General features: G+C 41.5%; 5 protein-coding genes across 5 annotated transcripts; all 5 read left to right on the top strand.

The window, feature by feature from the left end:
- The first annotated feature begins 310 nt into the window (after nucleotides 1-310).
- Nucleotides 311-5518, top strand: LOC106646163 (short spindle 5). The gene is made up of 14 exons (XM_089590449.1): nucleotides 311-333; nucleotides 414-799; nucleotides 905-975; nucleotides 1063-1291; nucleotides 1370-1495; nucleotides 1575-1949; nucleotides 2025-2418; nucleotides 2475-2944; nucleotides 2992-3426; nucleotides 3505-3879; nucleotides 4021-4817; nucleotides 4885-5014; nucleotides 5137-5279; nucleotides 5342-5518. The coding sequence occupies exons 1-14, from the start codon at nucleotides 311-313 to the stop codon at nucleotides 5516-5518; spliced, it is 4131 nt and encodes a 1376-aa protein (XP_089446575.1).
- Nucleotides 5519-8390: 2872 nt separating this feature from the next.
- LOC106646516 (cytochrome P450 9e2-like) lies at nucleotides 8391-10300 on the top strand. Its single transcript, XM_014362560.2, has 2 exons — nucleotides 8391-8995; nucleotides 9085-10300. Exons 1-2 carry the CDS (start codon nucleotides 8437-8439, stop codon nucleotides 10035-10037), a joined length of 1512 nt encoding a protein of 503 aa, XP_014218046.2. The 5' UTR covers nucleotides 8391-8436; the 3' UTR covers nucleotides 10038-10300.
- A 255-nt stretch (nucleotides 10301-10555) lies between these two features.
- On the top strand, nucleotides 10556-12793 carry LOC106646153 (putative gustatory receptor 28b). Its single transcript, XM_089590450.1, has 9 exons — nucleotides 10556-10895; nucleotides 11265-11370; nucleotides 11442-11608; nucleotides 11684-11868; nucleotides 11981-12063; nucleotides 12158-12337; nucleotides 12412-12489; nucleotides 12558-12647; nucleotides 12731-12793. The coding sequence occupies exons 1-9, from the start codon at nucleotides 10693-10695 to the stop codon at nucleotides 12791-12793; spliced, it is 1155 nt and encodes a 384-aa protein (XP_089446576.1). The 5' UTR covers nucleotides 10556-10692.
- A 487-nt stretch (nucleotides 12794-13280) lies between these two features.
- Nucleotides 13281-16177, top strand: LOC149375072 (odorant receptor 70a-like). Its single transcript, XM_089590340.1, has 5 exons — nucleotides 13281-13677; nucleotides 13741-14124; nucleotides 15505-15709; nucleotides 15808-15963; nucleotides 16040-16177. The coding sequence occupies exons 1-5, from the start codon at nucleotides 13307-13309 to the stop codon at nucleotides 16115-16117; spliced, it is 1194 nt and encodes a 397-aa protein (XP_089446466.1). The 5' UTR covers nucleotides 13281-13306; the 3' UTR covers nucleotides 16118-16177.
- A 731-nt stretch (nucleotides 16178-16908) lies between these two features.
- LOC106646145 (4-vinylanisole receptor-like) lies at nucleotides 16909-19817 on the top strand. The gene is made up of 5 exons (XM_014362186.2): nucleotides 16909-17300; nucleotides 18251-18610; nucleotides 18723-18927; nucleotides 19035-19190; nucleotides 19761-19817. The coding sequence occupies exons 1-5, from the start codon at nucleotides 16927-16929 to the stop codon at nucleotides 19815-19817; spliced, it is 1152 nt and encodes a 383-aa protein (XP_014217672.2). The 5' UTR covers nucleotides 16909-16926.
- Nucleotides 19818-22650: the final 2833 nt, after the last annotated feature.

A 22650-nucleotide genomic window follows, 5' to 3' on the forward strand; every position in this document is an offset into this window, starting at 1 on the left:
AAACTTCAAATGTTTATTTATTTTATATAGGCAGAGTTCCAAAGAAACAACAATATAATGCACATGTAACCTAAAAAAAACAAACAAAAAGAAAAAAGAAAAATTATGATGGACTCGAGGGGACGAAACGGTTAATTAGGAAAAAGTGCGCGTCAAAGTGAAAATGTTGTAAAACAAAGAAAAAAAAAAAAGAGGAAAAAACTCTGCGTCTCGTGTAATGTTTTGGAAAATAGAACCCGGAATGTTTGTATTTTAACCGATTGTATAATAAAAAAAAAAAAAAAACAACAAAAACAAAGATCCAACGAAAATGTCGGTGCGCCGATCGAAAAGGTAATCAACAGATATACGATCCACGTACGAATCGTATATGAAACCTCGAAAGGATAATCGTTTTTATTTGTTTCCTACAGAGCAAAACCTGTAGCGGAGCTGAAACCCTACGGTTTCTGCTGCCGCGCCGGTACCGATTTACCGAGGTACGGCCGCAACCCGGGCATCCGCAGCTCGCTGGACAGCCTTCGGTCGTTGCACGAGTGCCCGGCCCTCCGGCTCGTTACCCAAGAAATCGTCAAGCGACCGAAACGACCAGCCGGCGACGCCGTAGACTGGAACGATCATCACCTAAGCTCAACCGGTGCGGGTGGGGCCCTGTTGGGCTCCGCGGGGGGTAGGATGTCGCGACACCTCATGCCGACCGAGAGCGAGATCGAGCTACTGATCGACGAGGCGAGGAAGAGGAGGCAGGAGGAATACGAGCGGAACATGGACCGATGGGCCGAGTTGGCTGAGAAGCGGAGTAAGAGAGATCACTTTAGTTATTTTTTTTTTTTTTCCAATACAACTCCTCGTTGTTGTTTGGGCACATATTAGCGTAAAAATTGGATTGCGTTTATGCGCACAGTTATCCAGCAGAGCAAGAGGAAAGTCAAGTGCCCGGCGCCCTGTTGGTACACGGAGTTTTCGGACGTGCAGGTGCTCGAAGTTTAAAATACAGTGTCCATCCAGCAAAGATATATTTCTTTTCTTTTTTTTTTTTTTTTACACATTCCCGTGCAACAGTTGAGACACTTGCGAGAACTGGAGTACGAAATGTTCAAGGACAAGGAGGAAAAAACGATCGACAGAACCGAGAGCTGCCTCGGCTCCATGGGCATGGTGACGGAGGTGGCGCGAGTCGAGCCGAGGGTCATGCGACGTCTGATCGTCGAGTACAGCGAGGATCCGTTGACGTTTCTGCGCGAGGTCTACAGAGCTCTCAACGGCCGGTACTTCGAAGAGGAGGGATCGAGTATTTGAATCTATGAACACATACGTATCCGCATTGAAAAGAACCCCACGTTCTCAGGCGTGAATTTTTAAAATACAGAAAACGAGTACCTCTGCCACGAGAGGGTCCTCTTGTCAGGCATCGTCTTTCTGGAACTGCCCAGAGTCATCGAGGCGCTGCACGAGAGGCTACCACCCGTCGACGAGTGGTCCTTCCCACCAAAACGTAACGGTTTCTTCCATACGCATCGGTGTTTTAGTCCGTTTGAATCGACGGTCGAGTTTAATTTAAAAACAACGACCAGCCGAGCGGCCCGTCGTGAAGATACCCAGGAAAGTGAGCGAGTCCCCGTTGCTCGAGAAGTTGAGGATGCCTTACAACTGGAGACTGTACCGGACGCGCTTGTTCGAATGGCACGTAAAGTGTTCGAGCGGTGCGCGACCGGTAGCCATTTTGCCGAAGAAAAAATCCCCTCAGGAGGATACAGCCACACCTATGGATGTCGTTGAACGTAAGATCGAAGAAGTGACCGAGGATACGACAAACAATGGGCTCGAAAAGGATGACAATGAACCGATGAAGACTGATGAAGTCGACGAATCCGAGCTTCGAGAAGACGTTGAAACTGCCGATACCGAGGTTCCGGAGACTCGTGGCAGAGACTTGTACCAGATGAAAAGTCAGTTTATACACATTGCCTTGGGAATAAAAACAAAAAGTATACGGACGTCTAATGTATAAACGTTGATTTCAGCCGACTGGACAACTCCGCAGACTCCCTGCCCGTACAAGTACCGCCGGCTGCTCGACCAACGAGGCCCCCTGGCGACGGACGAGCAATTCTTCACGGAGTTGAACAGAACCGGCGACGAGGGGAAAAGGGAGTTCCCGGCTGGTAGGGAGAACTTGTCCCCCAAGATGCGGAGCTTCCTCTGCGACGTGGAGGCGGACTTTTTCGAGTTGACCCGGGAAGCTGATCGCATCACCGGGGCCGTCAACGACGTCGTCAAGGAGATGCAGGTAGCCGAGTTCGCTTGCGACGCCTGCTGCGCTTGCCGGCAGATCAAGAAGCAACACGTCAGGTGGCACGCCGACAAGTCCCCTTACGGTGTCATCGACGGGGTCAACTTGGACGAGGATGGCAACGGGTATCCATGTTCAAATTGTGTTTTTCCACACAAGTTTCAATTATACTCTCTTCCAGACAGGTGATTGGCGCCATAGCCTTGCACTCGCCGGCCTCGAGCATGTCCTCGCTGAGCCAGCCGGTGTGCGTCCCGTCAAAGGAAAAACTCGTCAAGAACAAGATTATCGCCGGTGCCATCGCGGCAGACGACGGCGAAGTGGTTAACCTCATAGATGGCTGTACGAAGGCCCTCGAGCACGTGTCAGCCGAGTGCTTGCGCTCCGCTTGCGCGGACGGGGTGAAGAACGTGCCCCCTTGCGGATGCTCGACCGAAGATACGGGAAGAGATGACGAGGACCCGACAGATTCAAAGTACGAGAACGTGTGCTTCGGTAAGAAGTTTCGTCCCGACGAGGGCCCGGCTTACGAGTGTCCGGAGTTTGGTGGGCAGACGACAGAGGTGGCCGACGATGACTGTGGCTGCGAAGAGGGCGCTCCCGAGTGTTCCGAAGAGGGCGCTGACGACGAGCTGCCCGAAGACGGGGACTGTTGCGGGGCTTATCTGGAAGAGAAACCAGAGAAGCAGAAGAAAAAGGTTTGAAACTACCCCCTCGAAACTATGGTGGGGGATGGAGACTTGATAATTTTTCGGGTGGTTTTTTTAAGGACGAGTGCAACGTGTGCAAAAAGTGCGGGAAAAAGCAGGCAACACCGTGCGGAAAGAAGAAAGGGAATAGCAAAAATTGCGAATGCGAGAGCCTGTCGGAATTCTTACGGATGGACCTAACGGAGTTGAAATGCGCCAAGCCACCGAGGAAACAGTTTTTCCGGGAGTCGCAAAAGGGGATAAAGAAACCGCGCCTCGACAAGTCAAAGTGCAAACAAAAACGCGAGGTTCAGGGGGACCAGGTGAAGGCCAAAAAGGCTCGCGACAAGCGGCCAAAGCGCGTGTCGAGGGCGAAAGAGTGCAGCAAGGAACGGTCCGAGGAGGCCAGTTTGCCAGAAAATACCTGCGAGGTGGCGCTGGCGCGTGAGTTGTTTGTATACCGATAATTCATTGCTTTGGCGAAGCAAACCGATAAAATTGAAAAAAAAAAAAAAAATGCAGCGGGCGACGATGGCGGTCCCTACGGCTACAGGACGGCCTCCGAGGAGGCCCTACCAACCGAGCGTACAATCGCCTACTTGGTGAACCGGTGTCCCCCGGATACCCCTGCAGAGATGGTAGCCGTGCGCGAGGGCGGTCGCGCCTGTCGGTGTCGCGAGAATCGAAACAATCGCAAGACCCTCCTATACAACGTTGGAGCCGTGAGCGACGAATCGGGACGAGGGGCGGACTCGACGCAGGTTGTCGAAGGAGTTTGTTGGCTGACGCCGGTGCCGAGCATCAGGCGGAGCGACGAGTACATACCCGAGTACGAGTTGTACGACTCGCCGTACGGCAGACCGAGGAAACCTGATGCTCCGGTGAACGACAATAAAGGTGAGTTTTTTTTCCCGATGACAGCCCTTGGTTTTTTTTTCTACCATCTCCGGCAAATTTATTTCTTTCGATGCACCGAATGGGTGTTTGAACATGTTAATCGACCAATCACTCGTGTGTAATGCTTGGGAAAAATCCCAGATGCGGATGACGTCGACAAAACCAGGGCGCGCGAAAAGGGTTGGCACAACGCGGCCAAGGACGAGTACTTGACGGACTTTTTCACGAAGAAGCGCGATGGAGGTGTCTGCGGCGACGCGTGCCCAAAGTGCAGGACAACCAACGCCGAGCCGCGCAAGCTGAAAGTCATGAAGCCCGTGTGCGAGTGCGGCTACGAGAGGAAGATCGTCAAGAGAAACGAGGACCGGCAGCGGTGGGCCGAGCGCCAGAGGCGACTCAAGGCCATGGACAAGGAGGCTTGTTTGCACGTCACCGAGATATCGGGACAAGTCGAGGAGACTGCCGAGGAGGAGCCCGTTCGATGTGGTAAAAAGGGCAACCAAGCGTTAACGGTCGTGGCCGACGTGGTGATGCAGACGCCGTGCGTTACCCCAAGCTCGAGCCAACACTCGCCGTTGTCTGCTCCGCACGGGGTGGACAAGGTGGCGACGACGAGTACACCCGATGGCCTGCCTGTCCAGCAAAAGGTGAATAAGGTCCCGGATGCGAACAAAAACGTCAAAGCTACAGTGCAGGTGGAGGCATCGGGAAATCAATATCAGTCCAAGAGCAGAAACCGGTCGAGTGCAAGTGACCTGCTGAAAAACGGTGACGACAAAGCCGCCGTTGATAAGAACGATGAGGTGGCAGTGGGTGGAAAAGGAGAGCAAAAGGATACCGATACGAAAGTGGTGCCCGGAGAAATCGGCAAGAGCGGGCAGAGGCGCGCGTCGGTTTATTACCGCAACATGGAGGAGGATCTGAAAAATCGGATCGCAGTAAGTGTCGATCGGTATCGGAGGTGCGCGCGAAGGGTGGGTGTTTTGACGGAGGTTTGTTTAACAGGAGGAGCTGCAGCAAATGGCGCAAGAGGGCTTCGTGACGGTCAAGCTGCCAAATTATCACGAAATGCCGCAGATCTCGTACTGGATTTCTTATCGAGTTAGGGGCATACGTTTCACGGAAAAACACAAAAGTTAGTACACCAAGACGCGATGCGTTCTCTTTGACTCTACATGTTTATGTGTAAATATATATATGTATATTTATTTTTGTTCAATCGTCCACGTGATTTTCTTCTTCTTGACGCGCTGGCAGAAAAATTGATGAAGGAGTCGATGAAAGTGTGGGAAAAAATTGAGCACAATTTGAAGCCGGGCGTCGAGGCGGACGAGTTTCAAGTGTCGAGGAAAGAACGGAGCATGTTGAATTTCGGCTACGTCATGTATTGGAAGAGAAAGGTAATTTTGTTTCACGGAAAATTGCAAATTTCATGGATGATTGTTGCTCATGGCGTTTTTAGATTGCAAAAAAACAACTGGAATTTTACACGAATCTACGCCAGGATGTCGTCAATTACGGTCGAACTACGTGGCGAACCATGGAGTACGGAAAGTTTCCGAACGTACTGTTCAAGCAAGCCTTTTTCACGTATTTCCCATGGAGGGAGAAGGATGCTTTTGTGTTTCGTCCTTTGTGAGGAGAGAATTCACCTGCAGAGATGAAAAAAGAAAAAAAAAAAAAATTGTAAATTAAATTAATACATCCTTACTCATTTTTTTGTTTCCTTCTTATTTACACCACCCATAAAATCGTTAAAAAAAAAAACAATATCAGTTACACACATACATGAAAGAATAAATCGATTGCTTTGGTTAAAAAATACTCACATTTACTACTACGACGGTTGATTAAAATACAAATGCGAACTGCGCAAATTAATCTGAAAAAGCTACTTAGACTTTAATCCAGAGACGAAGTTTTTCCTATTCATCACTTTTGAATTATTCACAGCCCTATATTTTGGACGGCCTTCCTGATATCTCCGAGAACAAAGTTAATTGTCCATTTTATTTATGATTTACTTGGTTACTCGTAATTTTTAATTTTTCCAACACGTGGTCCAATTGAAGTGGGGAATCACATGTTTTGCACTTGTAGATAAGTTAAATATTATCTTGTATTTTTACTTTTTCACATACTACATGTATAGATTACGTCTATAACGCGTGGACTTCACACGTGGCACGATGATACGAAGAAACAGCCGATTGAAAAAAAATTATTTTAGTCAAAAAACGATGCGCAATACTATACTCCCGCGATATGTATAAGCATACTGAGATATAAGGGCACGTATAGGAGAGATGATTTTGGTGCTCAATTTCAGAGGCGCCAATTTGATTCAAGGCCAAAGTCATGCGTGCCGGTGCAATGTATATGATCTCGCAGCTACGGTTTATGCACGAGCTTCGTATAATTAAAGAAAAACTAATTTTCTCATGTTACCATGAACATGTTTTTTTTTTTTATTACTTTATTGATAACGCTCGTTGCAAAAGTCAATCGGCTTATCGTTACCCGAGTTTAAATTGATAACGACAAATATCACACCATCAGCTCTAACGTATCTTCGATGTACAAGCTAGATAACAATTCTACGTAAAAATTGCAGCACAATGCAAAGCAACAAAACAAACGAATCATTTTTTCATTGCATGTAGTAATAAATACAATATTAAGTTAGCCTCCCTCAGATGCTCCGAGTCAATATAAAAATTCCAACTTTTGTAATCGAGAAAATATCGTCAGATTATCTTGATTAGTATCGTAGAAATGTCGTTTTTTTTCCTATAATGTTTTCCACGAATGATTGAAATATTGGAAGAAAAATATTATATTTGCTATAAATGATGCAATACGACATTATACAAATGGTCAATATTATTTCTGCACGTGGTACTATTAACATCGCTGCAGAGCCTCTGTTCTTTTATCAAGTATTTTTTTTTCCGTTGGATTTTTTTTTTTTGCACTGATAAAGCGGTTTGTTTAGATGACAAAGATTGAACACTTTTTTTTGCTATGCAAGTAATTTTTTAAAACAAACATATGAGTAATATTTATAGAAGTACCTACTTATAAACCAAATAATATACTTGGGTTGTCAGACGCAAAAAAGAAAGAGAAATAATTTTAATCTATGACAAGATGTTGCAGTCAATGAAGTCAAAACACAAGTTGCATCGACGATGCCGGGTACTTAGCCTTAATTCCATAAGTACTTGATGATTCTACAATTTTTATGCATCCATCGCTATATTTCATTAAAATAACTATTCGAAATCGGCAATCGAAATCGGCAATCGTAGCGAATCGTTGAAAGAAATAAATAATGAGCACTGGAAAATTAAAACCTAGCCGAAAACAAAAAAGTATCCATACATGTATGTCACAAGTGAATCCTTTAACGATTGACAATGCATATAAATACAACAATTTAATAACAACATACTTTTTTTTTTTTTTTTTTTTTTATGAGCTTATACAACGAAGGAACCTTATGTCGTATTGTGAAACTAATTATTCGTCGAATCATATCAGCAAACACAATTGTTTATTACAAATCAAGACCTTTTCTAACATATACGAGTCTACTTTTGAGATGGAAATTAAGAGTGACATCACATATCCAACTGCAAGTACATAAAAACACGTAGCTCTGCAGGAGTCGTCGCCTCACCTATTACGAACAATTGAAGTTTGTTAAAGGCTTATCGTGCACACGTAATTTCAGTAATGGACTACACGTGTGTGTACAACATAAAATTACTTTGACATGTTCCACGTTATCTCATACATTTATACTTTGTTTTTATACCTCTCGTAGATTGAATATCCATCCAATCGATAGTGTGAAAAAAATAGCACAGAAATTCAATACATTTAATGCACAGGACGACGCGGAGATGTCATTGATTGGAAAAATTAATTATAGTTAAAAACTATACGTTGAAAATATACCAGTAGTAGTGATCTCATACCCAAGTGCATTTTGTATTGCGTATAAAAAACGACACGTGACGATGTGCGAAGCGTTCCATTATTTGGTAGCGCCGATCCGATTCAAGGAAACACGTCAAGGTCAACGTCGAGTGTCAATGCAATGTACGCCACTTCTTTCGCACGCGTCTAGTTTTTCAAATAAAAATGCAAATCGTCAGTTATACATATAGAATATAATCCAACGAAACGGCCATTGCAAATAAACTGTGTATCAGACCCCAAGAAAATGTTGCATGGATTTCCAAAGGAAACAACAAAAACTAATACCTTAATTGTCGGCTACATCGAACAATGTTATATGTGTGTATATATAAAGTAACGTGTCCGCAACACGCAAGACCCAAACAATCGGGTAATCAACAAAAGCCCAACATTTGCCATTTTTCATGACCCGTCTATCAATCACTGCATTTAGTTGGGATGTTGTGTATGCACAATGTGGATGCACGTGTGTATCATACAGAGATGAGTAAGAGGGGGGATGCCAGTGAAGCGACGGCCCCACGATCAGGTGGAGCGTCGCAGTGGCTTCCTAGCGATCGCTCCCAAAGCATGGATCTCTGGACTAAAGCTCTGCTCGCGATCGCGTGCGGTTGGCTGTACTACTACTTCAAAAGGAGGCTGAGCTACTTCAAGGACTTTGGGGTGCCCTACTGCCCGGGATGGCCGATACTGGGGAGCATGGGATCGGTGCTGTTTCGCCGAAAGCACTTTGTCGAGATGATCCAGGATCTGTACAACTCGCACCCGGAGGCCAAGTACGTGGGCGCGTTCGACTTTGTGCGGCCGGTGCTGGTGCTACGGGACCCCGAGCTCATCAAGGCCATTGGCATCAAGCACTTTGAGGACTTCCCCGACCACAAGTCGTTCATCGATGACACGGTTGACCCCCTCTTCGGCGCCAACCTCTTCAACATCACCGGGGACAAGTGGAAGGAGACCCGCGCCCTCCTCTCCCCAACCTTTACCTCGAGCAAGATGAAGCAAATGTACGAGCTGATCGTCGAGTGCGCCCGCAACTTCAACGATTACCTGGCCGAGCAGCCGAGGAGCGCCTTGGCCATGGTGGCGACCAAGGACCTCTTCACCAAGTACACCAACGACGTGGTGGGTAAGTTACACCCCGAGCCCACATTGGCATGACACGGATCCTCCGCCAATGTGGGCTATAACAATATAGCCCGTTCGTTGATTTCACAGCCACGAGCGCCTTTGGGATCGAGGTGAACACGCTGAAGAACCCGAACAACGATTTCTACGTCCTCGGGAAGGAGGCAACCAACCTGGAGGGCCTGCAGTCCCTCAAGTTCTTCTTGGCCCGGGCGTTCCCGCAAGTGATGAAGGCCCTGCGCATAAGGTTCGTCCGGGAGAAGATAGCCAACTTCTTCGAGGCCATCATTGGCGACGCCATCAAGACGCGGGACTCCAAGGGCATCAGGAGGCCGGACATGCTGCAACTGATGATGGACGCCCGGGAGAAGGGGGCCGGCAAGCACGTGAAGCTCGACATCACCAACATGACGGCCCAGGCGTTCATATTTTTCTTCGGGGGCTTCGACACCTCCTCGACCCAGATGTGCATCATAGCCCACGAGCTGACCATCAACCCCGACATCCAGAAGCGATTGCAACGAGAAATCGACGAGGTGATGAAGCGTACGGGGGGCCAGCCCAAGTACGAGGACGTTAACTCGATGCTGTACCTGGACGCGGTGTTCAACGAGTCGATGAGGCGCCACAGCCAGGGCTCGTTGCTCGACCGGCTCTGCGTCAAGGCGTTCGAGTTGCCCCCGGCCGTGCCCGGGGCCCCGCCCTTTGTCGTCCAACCGGGCATGAACGTGTGGATACCCGCGGCCGGTATACACATGGATCCCAAGTACTACGAGAACCCGAAAAAGTTCGACCCGGACAGGTATTACCAGAAGAAGGTGAGCATCAACGACGTGAACAATTTGGGATTCGGGATCGGGCCCAGGGCGTGCATCGGCAATAGGTTCGCCATCCTCGAGACCAAGGTGTTGTTCTTCTTTTTGCTGTCCAAGTACAACTTGGTGCCGAACGCGAAGACGCGCGTGCCCTTTGATTACAGCAAGGATGGGTTCGTCATCAAGCCCACTGGGGGCTACTGGCTGGCCATTGAGCCCCGCGCGTAGGTAGGGACGCGACTGTTTTTTTTGTTTTTTTTTTTTTTTTTTTTTCATTGGAGGTTTGTTGGTTTATCATTTTCTAACGATATGTATTTTTTACGTATTTAAATTTGATATTTCTTCAACACGAAATTTGCAGTGTACCACCATATGTCAATTGAATGAAAAAAAAAAAAAAAACAAGAGTGTACGAGGAAAACGCGCGGTACTTGTGACTAAGAACTTGGAGATGTTTTCATGTGATATAAAATTTATTGAAAAATGTCTAATTAATTGTTTTGATTTGCTTTCCCGTTCCTCATTGACAATCTTCCTTTCGATAAAAAGTTTTTTTCATCTGTTCGTTATCTCGTAGAATCACAGATAGACATCTAAAGCGTTTGATGAACATCGACGCAACGATGTCATTTTATCTTATCGTATGCATGTACTGTCTTTTCTATCTGTACGTGTCGCGTCACTATATGATGACATGCAAAATTCATTACCGGAGTGCATGTTGTATGCTCGATGACATTTATGAATTGAATAGCTTCAATCCATTAGTGTGTCCTCTAGATGCCCGCGTGTTGCGCGTAAGCCTTTTAGTTTTGCACGTGGAAAACGTTCTTATACGACGATATTTTCAATCACAAAAGTTGGAATTTTCGTAACAATTTAAATGTATTACGACTTGTTTACCGTATTCGAATCGGTTATTTGGTTGTACAGAATATTGGGCTGTTACCCTTACGTTCTTCGAGAATACGATGACGCGAGGAAATACATCCTTAGCCCATTATCGGTTACGTTCAACATTTTATTATTCATCATCGGTACGAAATACTTTGTCGTCTATGCCGACACAATAATTGATAACTATGAGTAAGTTTTTCTTTTTGTTTTTTTTTGTGAGTTACGCTAACGTATTGGTGGACTTGGGCATGGATATTTTTGCAATGTAACTAATTTTTCATGCTGAAACATTTTTTTTTTAACTACTACTTTAAATATAATTACTACTTTGATTAAAATATTTGAAATATTAAAAATTGATGTCATGTACTTTAATTAACAATATCATATATAGGATGTGTTGAACTTATCTGCCAAAAAAAATAGTCGTGGATAAAAAAATTTCTCAGAAATAAAGAAATGGACTTTGTTAGGAAAAAAAGTGTTTGAAAATCAAGAAAATAAGTGCACCTAAGCCTGCGTATTGAAATGTTATTCATCGCAAAATCATTTTTTCAGTCTCAACAGCGACTCATTGGGCATTATGACACTGGGTGTAAGACAATTGTCAAATATGATTTGCGTGTTTGATTCCACAATTGTAAAAATATTTCACAGTAGAAAGGTCATCATATAATTTGGTCTTTTTTTCATTTTTATTTCTTTATTGAAAAACAAAAACTTTTTTATTTTTAGATTTTACGTTCAATAAACAGCCTCTATTCTGTGGACGAAGAGCTGAAAAATCTTGGGTACCATTTCAATTACAGATTGGCCGTCAGAACAGTCCCAATATGCTTAATTGCGTTTCTAACGTCCATGTACCTGTTTATAAACACGGAATTTTTACTCTTGGTCGATCTGTAAGAATGCGACTATTTCGTATTTGTGCGTGCGTGTGTTAAAAAAAAAAAAAAAAAAAAATTTGTATCCTTCAGACCCATTCCATCTCTGATGAGACTATTTGGGAATTCGATGATTCTCTTACAAATGGCAAACATCACCTTATTTTCGTTCCTAATCACAAACGTGGGCTTCAGACTGAAAGCTCTAAACGCAAGTCTGGAAAATTTAACCGATTGCTACACCGAGAATCCAAAGGTACACACATCGATGAAAATGAGTCACCTCATCCACGCGCGCGAAACTTCAAATTAATTTGACTTGCAAATCAATGCGAATACATCACCCATTGAATTTCCAGGTGATAATGGTAAACAACAAAAAACCGGAAGACATCGTTCATGTCTCGGCGAAAATTCACGCCCGACTGTGCGAGGTTGCAAAATTGTTGAACGGCGCGTTTGTTCTGACCATCGTGAGTTCAAAACAAAGACCAAAGTTTCAACGACAACCGATGAACGTGCACGTTTTTTTTTTTTCATCTTGGGTGTTTTCTTGCTGTCCCAAAGGTGACCAGCGTCGTCCAAGCGTTCGTCATATCCACGGCCATGCTGTACTTCATCTTCATCGAATTCAAGACTGGACTGGCCAACGAGTTCCTCACAATGATGCCTTACCTCACGATGCTGCTCATTTGCGTACTCGTGGTCCTCGTCATCGTATTGAGCTGCAATTGGACGAGTAGCCAGGTTGACGTCCCGTGTATACACATACTACATTATTGCTTTCCATTGTCATTTGTAACAATCATGTACAACTTTAGGTAGCCGGCACGGCGAAAATTTTGCACCAAATGTCTTTGAAAAAAATGTGCATGGACGACAAATCTCTCGACGAAATGGTAATCCATTATCTTTTTTTTCCCCCCCTTCTTCAAAGTTGGCTCAATCCAAGTGTTTACCGCATTAGGTCCGAATATTTTCGATGCAGATACTTCATCACAACGTTGTTTTCACGGCTGCTGGCTTGTTCTCGCTGGATTCGACTCTGCTTCAATCTGTAAGGAAAAAAGGATCAAATCGTTGGTTTCATTTTTAACTACAAAGACGAAATACCATTTTTTTTTTTTTTTTTTTTTTCAGCTGGCCGGTGCCATAACGACGTACTTGGTCATTCTCATCCAGTTTGACCCCAAGATAAAATAATGCTCCGTCAAAAATTACTTTTCGATTATTACCCTTTCTTTTTTTGTTTTGGTGCTACGAGTCAATCAAAATTGTGAAAGTGAAAATAAAAAAAAAATAAAAAAAAAAAACATTTGAAGAGACAAATTTTAACAAGTCAACATGGCAAGCCAACGCGGCTTATACGACTGCTTTGACGTACAGTAGTTTTTTTTTTAAATACCCCTCGTTGTACGACCATAGGTAAGCAATGTTTTCCTCGCGTTTCCATGGCGAGTTCGAGGTCTCTGAGAAATTCCGTACATCGAACCGCGAGATAATTATCGGTCGACGATTATCCTCCGATACACAGAAGCTGCTTATGTATTATTGATAAGCAAAAAAAAAAAAAAAAAAAAAGAAAAAAAAGAGGGGGTGGGACGTTTTACCGCAGCATAATTTTTATAGAACACTTATAGTTCCTTTCGTCGCGAAGACCATAATATGATGTATTCCCCCTCGTCTAATAAGCACGTGCGCTCGCCGAGACGTAAAATGCTGGACGACATTTTTCCCATACCGATTTTCCTGCTAAGAATAGCCGGCTTTTGGGCCCCTTTGTCACTGGAGTATCGTCACTGGGTGGCCTATCGAATTTACACAATTTTCTCACTTACCAGCGTAATGGCTCTGATTACTTTTACTCTCATGCATTGCGTGCTTTCTGGCGGAGATGTGAGCATTTTGCTGCTGCAGAATATTTACTTGGTCATATCATTCTTGAATTGTGTGTCGAAAACTCTGAATTTGCTCGTCAAGCGAGCAAGCGTTGTCCGTTTGCTGGAAATGTACGTGGATGATAGGTGGAGTAACTTGAAAGACCGGAAAGAATTGGCGATAATCAAAAGGTCCAGAAGTGCGGAAAGGTACGAGGATATTCTGACACGTGTGGATATTTATGACTAAAATTTTTTTTTTTTTTTTTTTAGATTTCTCGTAGTATTTTGCTTACTGTTGATCGGAGCAAACGGTTTGCTGAGGATGCTCGGTCCAATCCTGAACGACAATCCCGAGCACAAGTTGATGATTGACTCGTACTCGTTGTGCGACAGGAGTCGGGCCATTTGTTTCACGTTGTCGTATTTTTATCAGTGCTTTGGCTTCGGCATCGTCAACCTGATTCACATGGCCCACGATTGCCTCATGTACAACTTTATCGATCGCATATGCGCCTACTTCAAGATTTTGAGCCATAGGCTTTGCAAATTGCCAAAATTAATTGGAACCATTGAAGAGCATCGGAACGGTGGCGTTGGGAATGCGGAGAACATTTATCTGGTTGGATGCGCCAAGGATCATCAGAGTATTTTGGCGTAAGTTTCATTGTACCAGTTATTGGGTACGACCATGGGTTTTGTCGAAGCAAGCGAGGCACCTCTCACGAAATGATTACTTTGAAGTGTGTACATAAATACAGTGGATTATTTTAACCTCTTGTATGAATGTACCTTTAAGGCCATTTCAAAGTCTAATTAATGAGTCCTTTAACATTAATTTTTTAAGGGAAAATGTAAGTTTCAAGTTTTTGAACCCTCTGAATCCAGGGTTAAAAACAAGTAAGTATTCTTGTTTTTTTTTTTTTTTTTTTTTTTTTTTAATTGAACTTGACTCTGAAATAAAAGGCCAATTAAAGATTACCGTTCAATTGACGCTCTCCAAGCTCAAAAACTTTTTTCGATCAACAGCTTTCCTGGTGAGGTTACTCATATAGGTAGATAAATGAAAATACTTATCCCAAGGTGTATGTGTGCGTGCATGTAGCAAAGTTTTTTTACTAACTCGTGTAAAGTCCAGATGACCTGGGGTTCATGGTTGAACCCAAGGACTTACATTTGTAGGTTTCTATTAAAAAAAATTCCCAATTTCTTATAGCATTTCAAGAAAATTAAGAACAATTTTTTCGCTACACATTCTAAAATGTACACGTCTACTACGCGTAAGCGTTGAAGGGCAAAGGTGTAGTAAAAGGTACATCAGCTACTTCACGGCCTCGTGACGTAATTTACTATTTTGTCCACTACAGCGAGAATTTGACATTTTACAACCAAGAGTAGGATATGCAAAAAGTATAGATTTCAAAGAATCACAACTCTTTTTTACTGTAAATTTTTTCGTAAAATTACCTCTGTTATGTTGTCTTCACACTGCAACACATGGATCTTTTCGTTTCACTTTTTAATTACATTTTATACATTTTAGAAAAAAGTATGAACTATAAAAATTACTCATCTTACTAAAAGATGAAACTTTTTTGTATTCAATGTGCTTAGCTTGAGGGTACATAAAAAACTGGTCAACAAAAAAATTATTTTGAAATCTACGATTCTTCTACCGATGGTTTTTTTATTTATAAAATACTCACATTATTATTGTCACATCGAACTAGAGAAAAAAAAAATTTCAACTTGGCAAAATGATTACCTTAGCTTACGACAAGGATCAGCCAGTTTTATGAAGCGTATCAGGTTTAAAACATTTTCCTTATTATATAATAAAAAAACCTTATGTTATACTTGCCTTAAAAACGGGCATCACTTGACAAAAATTAAAATACTGCCATAATTAGCCCAACACTTTCAAGTATATGTCATCTGAGGTACTGGTCGTGCCTTACATACAAGCCCGTAGTATTTTACATGAAATCGTTTCAACAAATAAGAGAATTATTGATGTACTAAATTCTACACTGTCAGATTGATTGATGAATTGAACAACACTTTCCACGATGTCATCACAATCCAGCTAGTATCGAGTATCATAGTCATATGTACAAATATATTCTTTTTATCCATGCTGGAGCTATTCAGTCCAGATTTCATGGCTGTGTTTGTTTATCTTTGCTGTGTCCTGGTGCAAAATTTTTTTTACTGCTGGTACGGCTACAAACTAAGTGAAAACGTAAGATTTTTTATTCTCTTTGAAACTACTTTCATTAAAATAAACATTCACTCTTTTGATTTTTGACTAATTAAACAGACGAATTTTTTTTTTTTTAGAGTCTTTCAGTGCTCGAAGCAGTTGCCAACATGGATTGGTACATTTTACAAACGAAAACAAAAAAAGTGCTGCTCTTCATGATGCTGATGATGTCCTACAAAATCGAGCCTTTCACCAATGCAGTCTTCGAACTTACCCCAGAATCGTTTATAAAAGTTTGTCGATGTAGTGTTAATTTTATTTTTACAACAAACAATTATCGCAATTAAACCGAAAATACACTTTTTTCAGATCTTGAAGTTGTCGTATTCAATATTCACTGTGTTGCAAAGAACGAGCCACAAAGTTGTGGAGATCGACCGCACCTAGCTTTAGCCAGTGTTTAACAATTAGTAGAAGATTTATTTTCATCGCTTGCATTTTGTAGAGAGGCTGTAAGAAAAGGGAAATATTTTCGCATGCTTGTACCCAAGATTATTTAAAAAAATGGCATTTCGCTAATTAAAGGTGACAAACGAAACATCGTACACTTGCATTTCATAAATCTCCCTAGCAAGTAACTTGGCGTAACAAAAAAAAAAAAGATTTGCAACCCCTCGGGCAGCTTTCATAAGCCCCATACACCGTCGTCACTCGAATGGCACTCGGGAAAATGTACTTACATCCGGCATATGTCACGTGACACTATTTTAAAATGACATCGTAACGTAAAATGTCACGTAAGAAGAAGAAGAAGAAAAAGATTAAGCCTTAGCATTTTTTCAGCCTGTAATTTCCGTTTGTATTAACTACTAGGTGTTTTGCAGAGGGGGGAAAAAAAGTTCTCTCTGAAGTAAGTTTTTCTTTGATGACAGACGCCTGGAAATTAGTGTAAAACCCGTCTTTTGTGCTCTCTAAGTAGAATTATCGATCGAGACGATGTACCGGATGTACACTATGGACACGTTGTACACGGTATTCTTATTAGAGGGTGATGCTAGAAAAAATGTCATACCACAATTTGAGATAAACGGCCCATGTAAAATTCAGAGGAGATCATAAGACTTGGAAGACGTGAACTGTCGTTCAGTTAAGTTTCACGATCACTTGTTACATCTTTTTACTCCTGTGGACGTTTTGAACGATCGGTTGGGTACGCCGGACAAAAAGACGAACGAGGTGGTCGAGTGCCATTAGGAATGGAGAAAAAAATTTTTCCCCTGCCCATCACGGGGCTGCAAATCGCTGGATTTTGGAAGTTGACGAATCTCTCGAGGAAAAAATTGCCCAGCCTCTGTTACGACGTTTACACGACGTTTTGCTTCGCGAGCGTGATTTTTCTCGCAGTGACGATCGTAATGGACAGCGCGTTGTCCGAAAAATCGGTTCGGGATATCATCGAAAACATGTACCTGATACTGGTCGTGCTTAACGGAATGGCTAAGATGATAAACGTTACCTTTCGCAAGCCTAAAATCGTCAGGATTTTTCGGAGACTCTCCGAGGACAGGTGGCTCGTTTCGCGGGACGAAGTAGAGGCTGGATTGATCAGGGAGTCGGTGTCGTCGGAAAGGTACGAAGTACATTTCATCATTCATAGTTTTTTTTCAGCCTTTGGGACCCACTACAATTTTAGTTTATGGCACACCTGTGGAAAATAATTTTTTAACCACTTACGGGCTATAGCCGTGCTCCCCTTCATGACCTACTTTCATATATTCCTCCTCTACCTCCTTAACATATTCATGGAAAGTAATATTAAATTAATAGTGCAGAAAAAAAGTATAAGTAACAAAAAAATTAAATACAAATTTAGAAAAACAGAATGACTGATGAAAATACAGCTAGATGAAGAAGAAGAATCGGTTTCGAAACAGTTATTTCCAATATCTAAAAAAAAAAAAACGATGAACAGCACAGAGTCACATTTTTGGCAATTATAATTAAATAAGAATGTAAAGAAAAATTTGCATGATCTAGACTTGGAATCAAATACGTAGGTACATGTCATTAAAGCCGTGTAGAGACATGAAATGGTAGTTTTCGTACCTGGTGGTGCAAGACCCGAAGGATTCCTTGTGCTTGCCCTGGTTGGATGCGCACCAGGTGCGAACCCTATTTTTCCTACCAAGGGTACACCCGACCCTCAAAAACGCTCGGGGTGGGAAAATAAACTTTACCTGAAAATGGAGACCAAAGCATGGAAATGGAAACCCCAAAGGTGGAAAGTGAGCACATCACCTACAAGGACACTACGTAGACGTATTTATAAATATATAAAGAAAAGGGTAAACATTATCAATTAGACGGGATAACACCGTTTAAAAACCAAGACTGTAGTTGACAACGGCTTCGTAATGTCATGTAGTACCATAAAGTAATGATAATAGTGGGAAAAAAAAACGTTGGCTCGGAAAGACACTTACTTGAGACAGTAACGAAGCGTATAAAGTCGTTGGTTTTACCGATGACCAAATTCTTCCCAATGATAAGCACACGCACTTTATGTGGACGTTTTTGCAGATACATAACGTGGGTCTGCATATACAGCATAACACTGAACGGCATCAGCAACGCACTGGGTCCACTGATCGATCGCAGTTCAGAGCCGGATCTGATGGTCGACGCGTACTCGCCTTGCGACGCGCGTTATCCCACGTGTTTCTGGCCATCGTATGTTAATCAGGTGTTCGGCTACATGTGCACGAGCCTCGTTCAAATGGGCTGTGACAACCTCGTCTACAACACGATGGAGCGCATCAGCACCCACTTCCGTATACTGGAGCACCGCGTGTTGTTGCTGCCGAAGCTCGTTGGGGCGAATAAGTGCCAAGAGACGCGGTACCTCAAGCAGTGCATTCGCGATCACCAGAGCATCAACCAGTTGGTTTTGCATTTTTTTTTTTTTTTTTTTTTTTTTTTTTTTTTTTTTTTTTTTTTTTTGATCGGTAACAATCACACACACATGGCATAATTGCTGCTTCCACTGTTCAAGGACCATAAAGGATCTGAACGAGGCGTTTTACGAGCAAATCTTCATACAATTTTTAACGAGCATCTCGGTGTTGTGCACGAATATCTACCTCCTGTCGATCCTCGATCTCATGAGCTCGGATTTTTTGTCGGTCTTTGCGTTTCTCTGCTGCGCCCTCATAGAGAACTTTTTTTACTGCTGGTACGGCTACGGCGTTTTGATGAGCGTAAGTACATGTATATCACTTCGAGCCAATATCCTCGCGTCTCTTGTCGATTGAGTAACGATTTTTCAAACGATCGGTCGTGTCGCTCCACGCCATATATTATATAGAGCCTCCACGTCTCCAATGCCATAGCCAACATGGACTGGTGGGAGTTGACCAAGGAGTCGAAGCAAATGCTCACGTTTGTGATGCTGCAAACATCGAGGAAGGTCTACATCTGCAAAAACGCCATATCAACCCTCACCCCGGAAGCTTTTGTCAATGTTAGTCAAGCTATTTTTATTATCCGATTAAAGATTTCGATTCGGTCATTCAAAATGTATTGTTCGTCGGAACAAAACCGTATTTTATTGTTTCGCGTGTCATTTAGCACATCCATTTACTTGACTCATACAAGTCCAACAAATTAATTGGAATCGCTTATAAATTAAAAGATACAAGTTGCACCAATAATCTCAAATGACTATATAGAGACATACGATATCTGATCGGTTATCGCAAATCTTTGATGCGATTTCGATTGCATGAGCTTCTGGCAATATGAAAAAAAACCTTCTTTTCTTTATTTTTTGAATAAATATTTATATACAGTTTGGTGAAAAATAGCTAATGTCTGAATATTGAAAAAAATTCACGTTCATACGTTGCTTATCGAGTAATCAAAAGTACCAATATTAACTCGTATACATCTATTTTATACTTGTACAGCTTTTACTTCTTCGGTCTTTACATGATAAAAGTTTGCGTTTGCCTTTTGGTGGTTGTTTAACCATTCTTTTGTTCATTAATATTGTTATCATTGTTGTTATTATTATTATGATTATTATTCACAGATATTAAAAGTCTCGTACTCGGCGTTTAACATCTTGCAACAAACGTCCAAGAAATAGATCAAACGGACTAAAAAGGACCATTTACGGGACACAATTTTTATACCCGATTGGTTATTAATTCCATCGATAAATAAATGTTTTAGCCAAATAAAGAATAACTGCAAAATACGTATTTATTTATCAACTTATATTAACAAAGACAAGTTGTCATTTCAAATAAATTTCAAATTAATCAGCGTGACTTGCGTGAAGACACACTTTATTTACGATTGAATTGAACCGCCTCGGACACTGGTGACAATATTCGAAGCAAGGGGGCGCTGAATATTGTTTTGAAAATATTTTGAAGTAGGTATTGGGTGTTTTCCGCAATCGTCACCAGCAAGTAGTTGAAGGTTGCGCTCTACGCTACCATCAGGTCGGTAAGTCAACTACCTTGAATTAACTGGCGCTCTGTTCCGTAATCTGGCCAGTTAAAATAGCAGACGACAGTCAACAGCGATGAAATCTTCACTTTTTTCTTGACTTTCACGTCGTTTGCTGTTTTAACTGGCCAGATTACGAAAAATAGCCCCAGTTTAATTCAAGGTAGTTGACTAACTGACCTGACAGTAACGTAGAGTGCAAATTTAAATTACTTGGTGGTGACGATTGCGGCAAACACCCCAAGCGGCGTTACCACCACGACCTACGTAACTTTACAGCCTCTGATTTTATCATTCTGGTAAAGAGAGCACGGTGTAAGATGTACGTGAAGTTATGTGTAGTAATTAAAGAAATTACTACTAAGTAATGCCATATGGTCGATTTTATTAAACCATATGAATATCTCTATTTTTAGAGGTCGACTTTTGAGTAAAAAATAGATTGTAAACTTGCCGCAAACAGCACAAACTACGTCAACTTTTTATTATCTATCTGTAAGATTAGTTGCGGCTGGTTTGTAATTATCAAAGTGACTTTGCTGTAAATAGCAATAGTTATTTGGATCAGCGCCATCTAGCGGTCTTTATTTTTTGGCCAAAAGTGGCTCCTAAAATTCTCAATCAGAGCATTCAGAATTAGAGCCATTTGGTCAATTATAAACCAGCCGCAACTCATGACAAAGCTATAAAATGAAAAAATAACGATACGTGTGTTTTTGGCGGCAAGTTAACAATCTATTTTCTACCAAAATTAGACCTCCTATGTATTTATACTTTTAAAGATAAATTTTCCAGTAAAAAATAAATTGTTAACTTGCCGCCAAAAACACATGTATCGTTATTTTTTTATTTTATAGCTTCGTCATGAGTTGCGGCTGGTTTATAATTGACTAAATGGCTCTAATCCTGAATGCTCTGATTGAGAATTTTAGGAGCCACTTTTGGCCAAAAAATAAAGACCGCTAGATGGCGCTGATTCAAAATAATTATTGCTACTTACAGTAAAAACACTTTATTAGTTATAAACCAGCCGCAACGAATCTTATAGATAGATAATAAAAAGTTGACATTTTTAATGCTACATGCGGCAAGTTTCTACATCAATATTCTACATATCTTATATGGCTCATAAAATCGACAATATTTACAAAATTACAATACTCTAGACCTTTTACCATTAACTCATGTAAGCAAAAATTAATCAGTCCATTAAAGAGACAACCGAAGAAAAAAGGCCTGAAAAAGAAGCACAGTCACACGAAAAGTCTCATACAAGAATATGGAGCATTGGATCTCACTTGATCAGAGAAGGTTGGGTTCTTTGTTTGCTTATAACACTTAAAATTTACATCTCTGTAATAAATGTATTTTTCAATTAGTGAGATCCGATGCTCCATTCCTAGGAGACTCTTCGTGTGGCTGTTTCTTTTTAAGACCTTTTTTCTTTAGTTGTCTCTTTTCGACTGATTAATTTACGTGTATATTTGATCGTGATTTACGATTTCTATAACACAAATTTTGTTATGTACATATTATATAAGTTAACTATTTATTGGAAATCTAAAGTTGAAGGGCTGTTCTTTCATTAGTTAATGGTAAAAGGTCAAGAGTATTGTAATTTTATAAATATTGTCGATTTTATGAGCCATATAAGATAAGTAGAATATTGATAGTTTTGGAGGTCGATTTTTAGGTAAAAGATAAATTGTAAAGCAATCTAAATTAAGTGAGATCCAATGCTCCATTTTTAGGAGACTCTTCCTGTGCAACTGAACTTCTTTTTTAAACTTTTTTTCTTTAGTTGTCTCTTTTGGACTTAATACTTTACGTATCTATTTAATCATTGTTCAAGATTTCTGTAACACAAATCTTGGTATGTACATATTATATAAGTTAGCTGTTTATTTAAACTAGAAAGTTAAAGGGCTGTGCTTCCGCGAGTTAATGATAAAAGGTCTAAAGTATTTTAGTTTTGTAAATATGGTAGATTTTATAAGCCGTATAAGATAAGTGGAATATTTATACTTTTCAGGGTCCATTTACAGGTAAAAGACATATTGTAAACTTGCCGCAAGTAGCACAAAAAATGTTAACTTTTTATTATCTATCTATAAGATTCGTTGCGGCTGGTTTATAACTAATAAAGTGTTTTTACTGTAAGTAGCAATAATTATTTTGGATCAGCGCCATCTAGCGGTCTTTATTTTTTGGCCAAAAGTGGCTCCTAAAATTCTCAATCAGAGCATTCAGGATTAGAGCCATTTAGTCAATTATAAACCAGCCGCAACTCATGACGAAGCTATAAAATAAAAAAATAACGATACATGTGTTTTTGGCGGCAAGTTAACAATTTATTTTTTACTGGAAAATTTATCTTTAAAAGTATAAATACATAGGAGGTCTAATTTTGGTAGAAAATAGATTGTTAACTTGCCGCCAAAAACACACGTATCGTTATTTTTTCA

The sequence above is a fragment of the Copidosoma floridanum genome, unplaced genomic scaffold, assembly GCF_036245765.1.
Source record: "Copidosoma floridanum isolate Cflo_tuat_1 unplaced genomic scaffold, Cflo_Japanese_pri ptg000012l, whole genome shotgun sequence".
NCBI classification, from domain to species: Eukaryota; Metazoa; Arthropoda; class Insecta; order Hymenoptera; family Encyrtidae; genus Copidosoma; species Copidosoma floridanum.

Coding starts and splice junctions, on each gene's coding strand:
- LOC106646163 (XM_089590449.1), top strand. CDS start 311: ATGTCGGTGCGCCGATCGAAAAG. Junction 1,292..1,369: donor CTTCGAAGAGGAGGGATCGA/GTATTTGAATCT, acceptor TTTAAAATACAG/AAAACGAGTACCTCTGCCAC. Junction 3,427..3,504: donor CTGCGAGGTGGCGCTGGCGC/GTGAGTTGTTTG, acceptor AAAAAAATGCAG/CGGGCGACGATGGCGGTCCC.
- LOC106646516 (XM_014362560.2), top strand. CDS start 8,437: ATGGATCTCTGGACTAAAGCTCTGCTCGCGATCGCGTGCGGTTGGCTG. Junction 8,996..9,084: donor GTACACCAACGACGTGGTGG/GTAAGTTACACC, acceptor TTGATTTCACAG/CCACGAGCGCCTTTGGGATC.
- LOC106646153 (XM_089590450.1), top strand. CDS start 10,693: ATGTATTACGACTTGTTTACCGTATTCGAATCGGTTATTTGGTTGTAC. Junction 11,869..11,980: donor ACACACATCGATGAAAATGA/GTCACCTCATCC, acceptor AAAAACCGGAAG/ACATCGTTCATGTCTCGGCG. Junction 12,490..12,557: donor ACAAATCTCTCGACGAAATG/GTAATCCATTAT, acceptor TTACCGCATTAG/GTCCGAATATTTTCGATGCA.
- LOC149375072 (XM_089590340.1), top strand. CDS start 13,307: ATGCTGGACGACATTTTTCCCATACCGATTTTCCTGCTAAGAATAGCC. Junction 13,678..13,740: donor AGGTCCAGAAGTGCGGAAAG/GTACGAGGATAT, acceptor TTTTTTTTTTAG/ATTTCTCGTAGTATTTTGCT. Junction 15,710..15,807: donor GCTACAAACTAAGTGAAAAC/GTAAGATTTTTT, acceptor TTTTTTTTTTAG/AGTCTTTCAGTGCTCGAAGC.
- LOC106646145 (XM_014362186.2), top strand. CDS start 16,927: ATGGAGAAAAAAATTTTTCCCCTGCCCATCACGGGGCTGCAAATCGCT. Junction 17,301..18,250: donor GAGTCGGTGTCGTCGGAAAG/GTACGAAGTACA, acceptor ACGTTTTTGCAG/ATACATAACGTGGGTCTGCA. Junction 18,611..18,722: donor GATCACCAGAGCATCAACCA/GTTGGTTTTGCA, acceptor CCACTGTTCAAG/GACCATAAAGGATCTGAACG.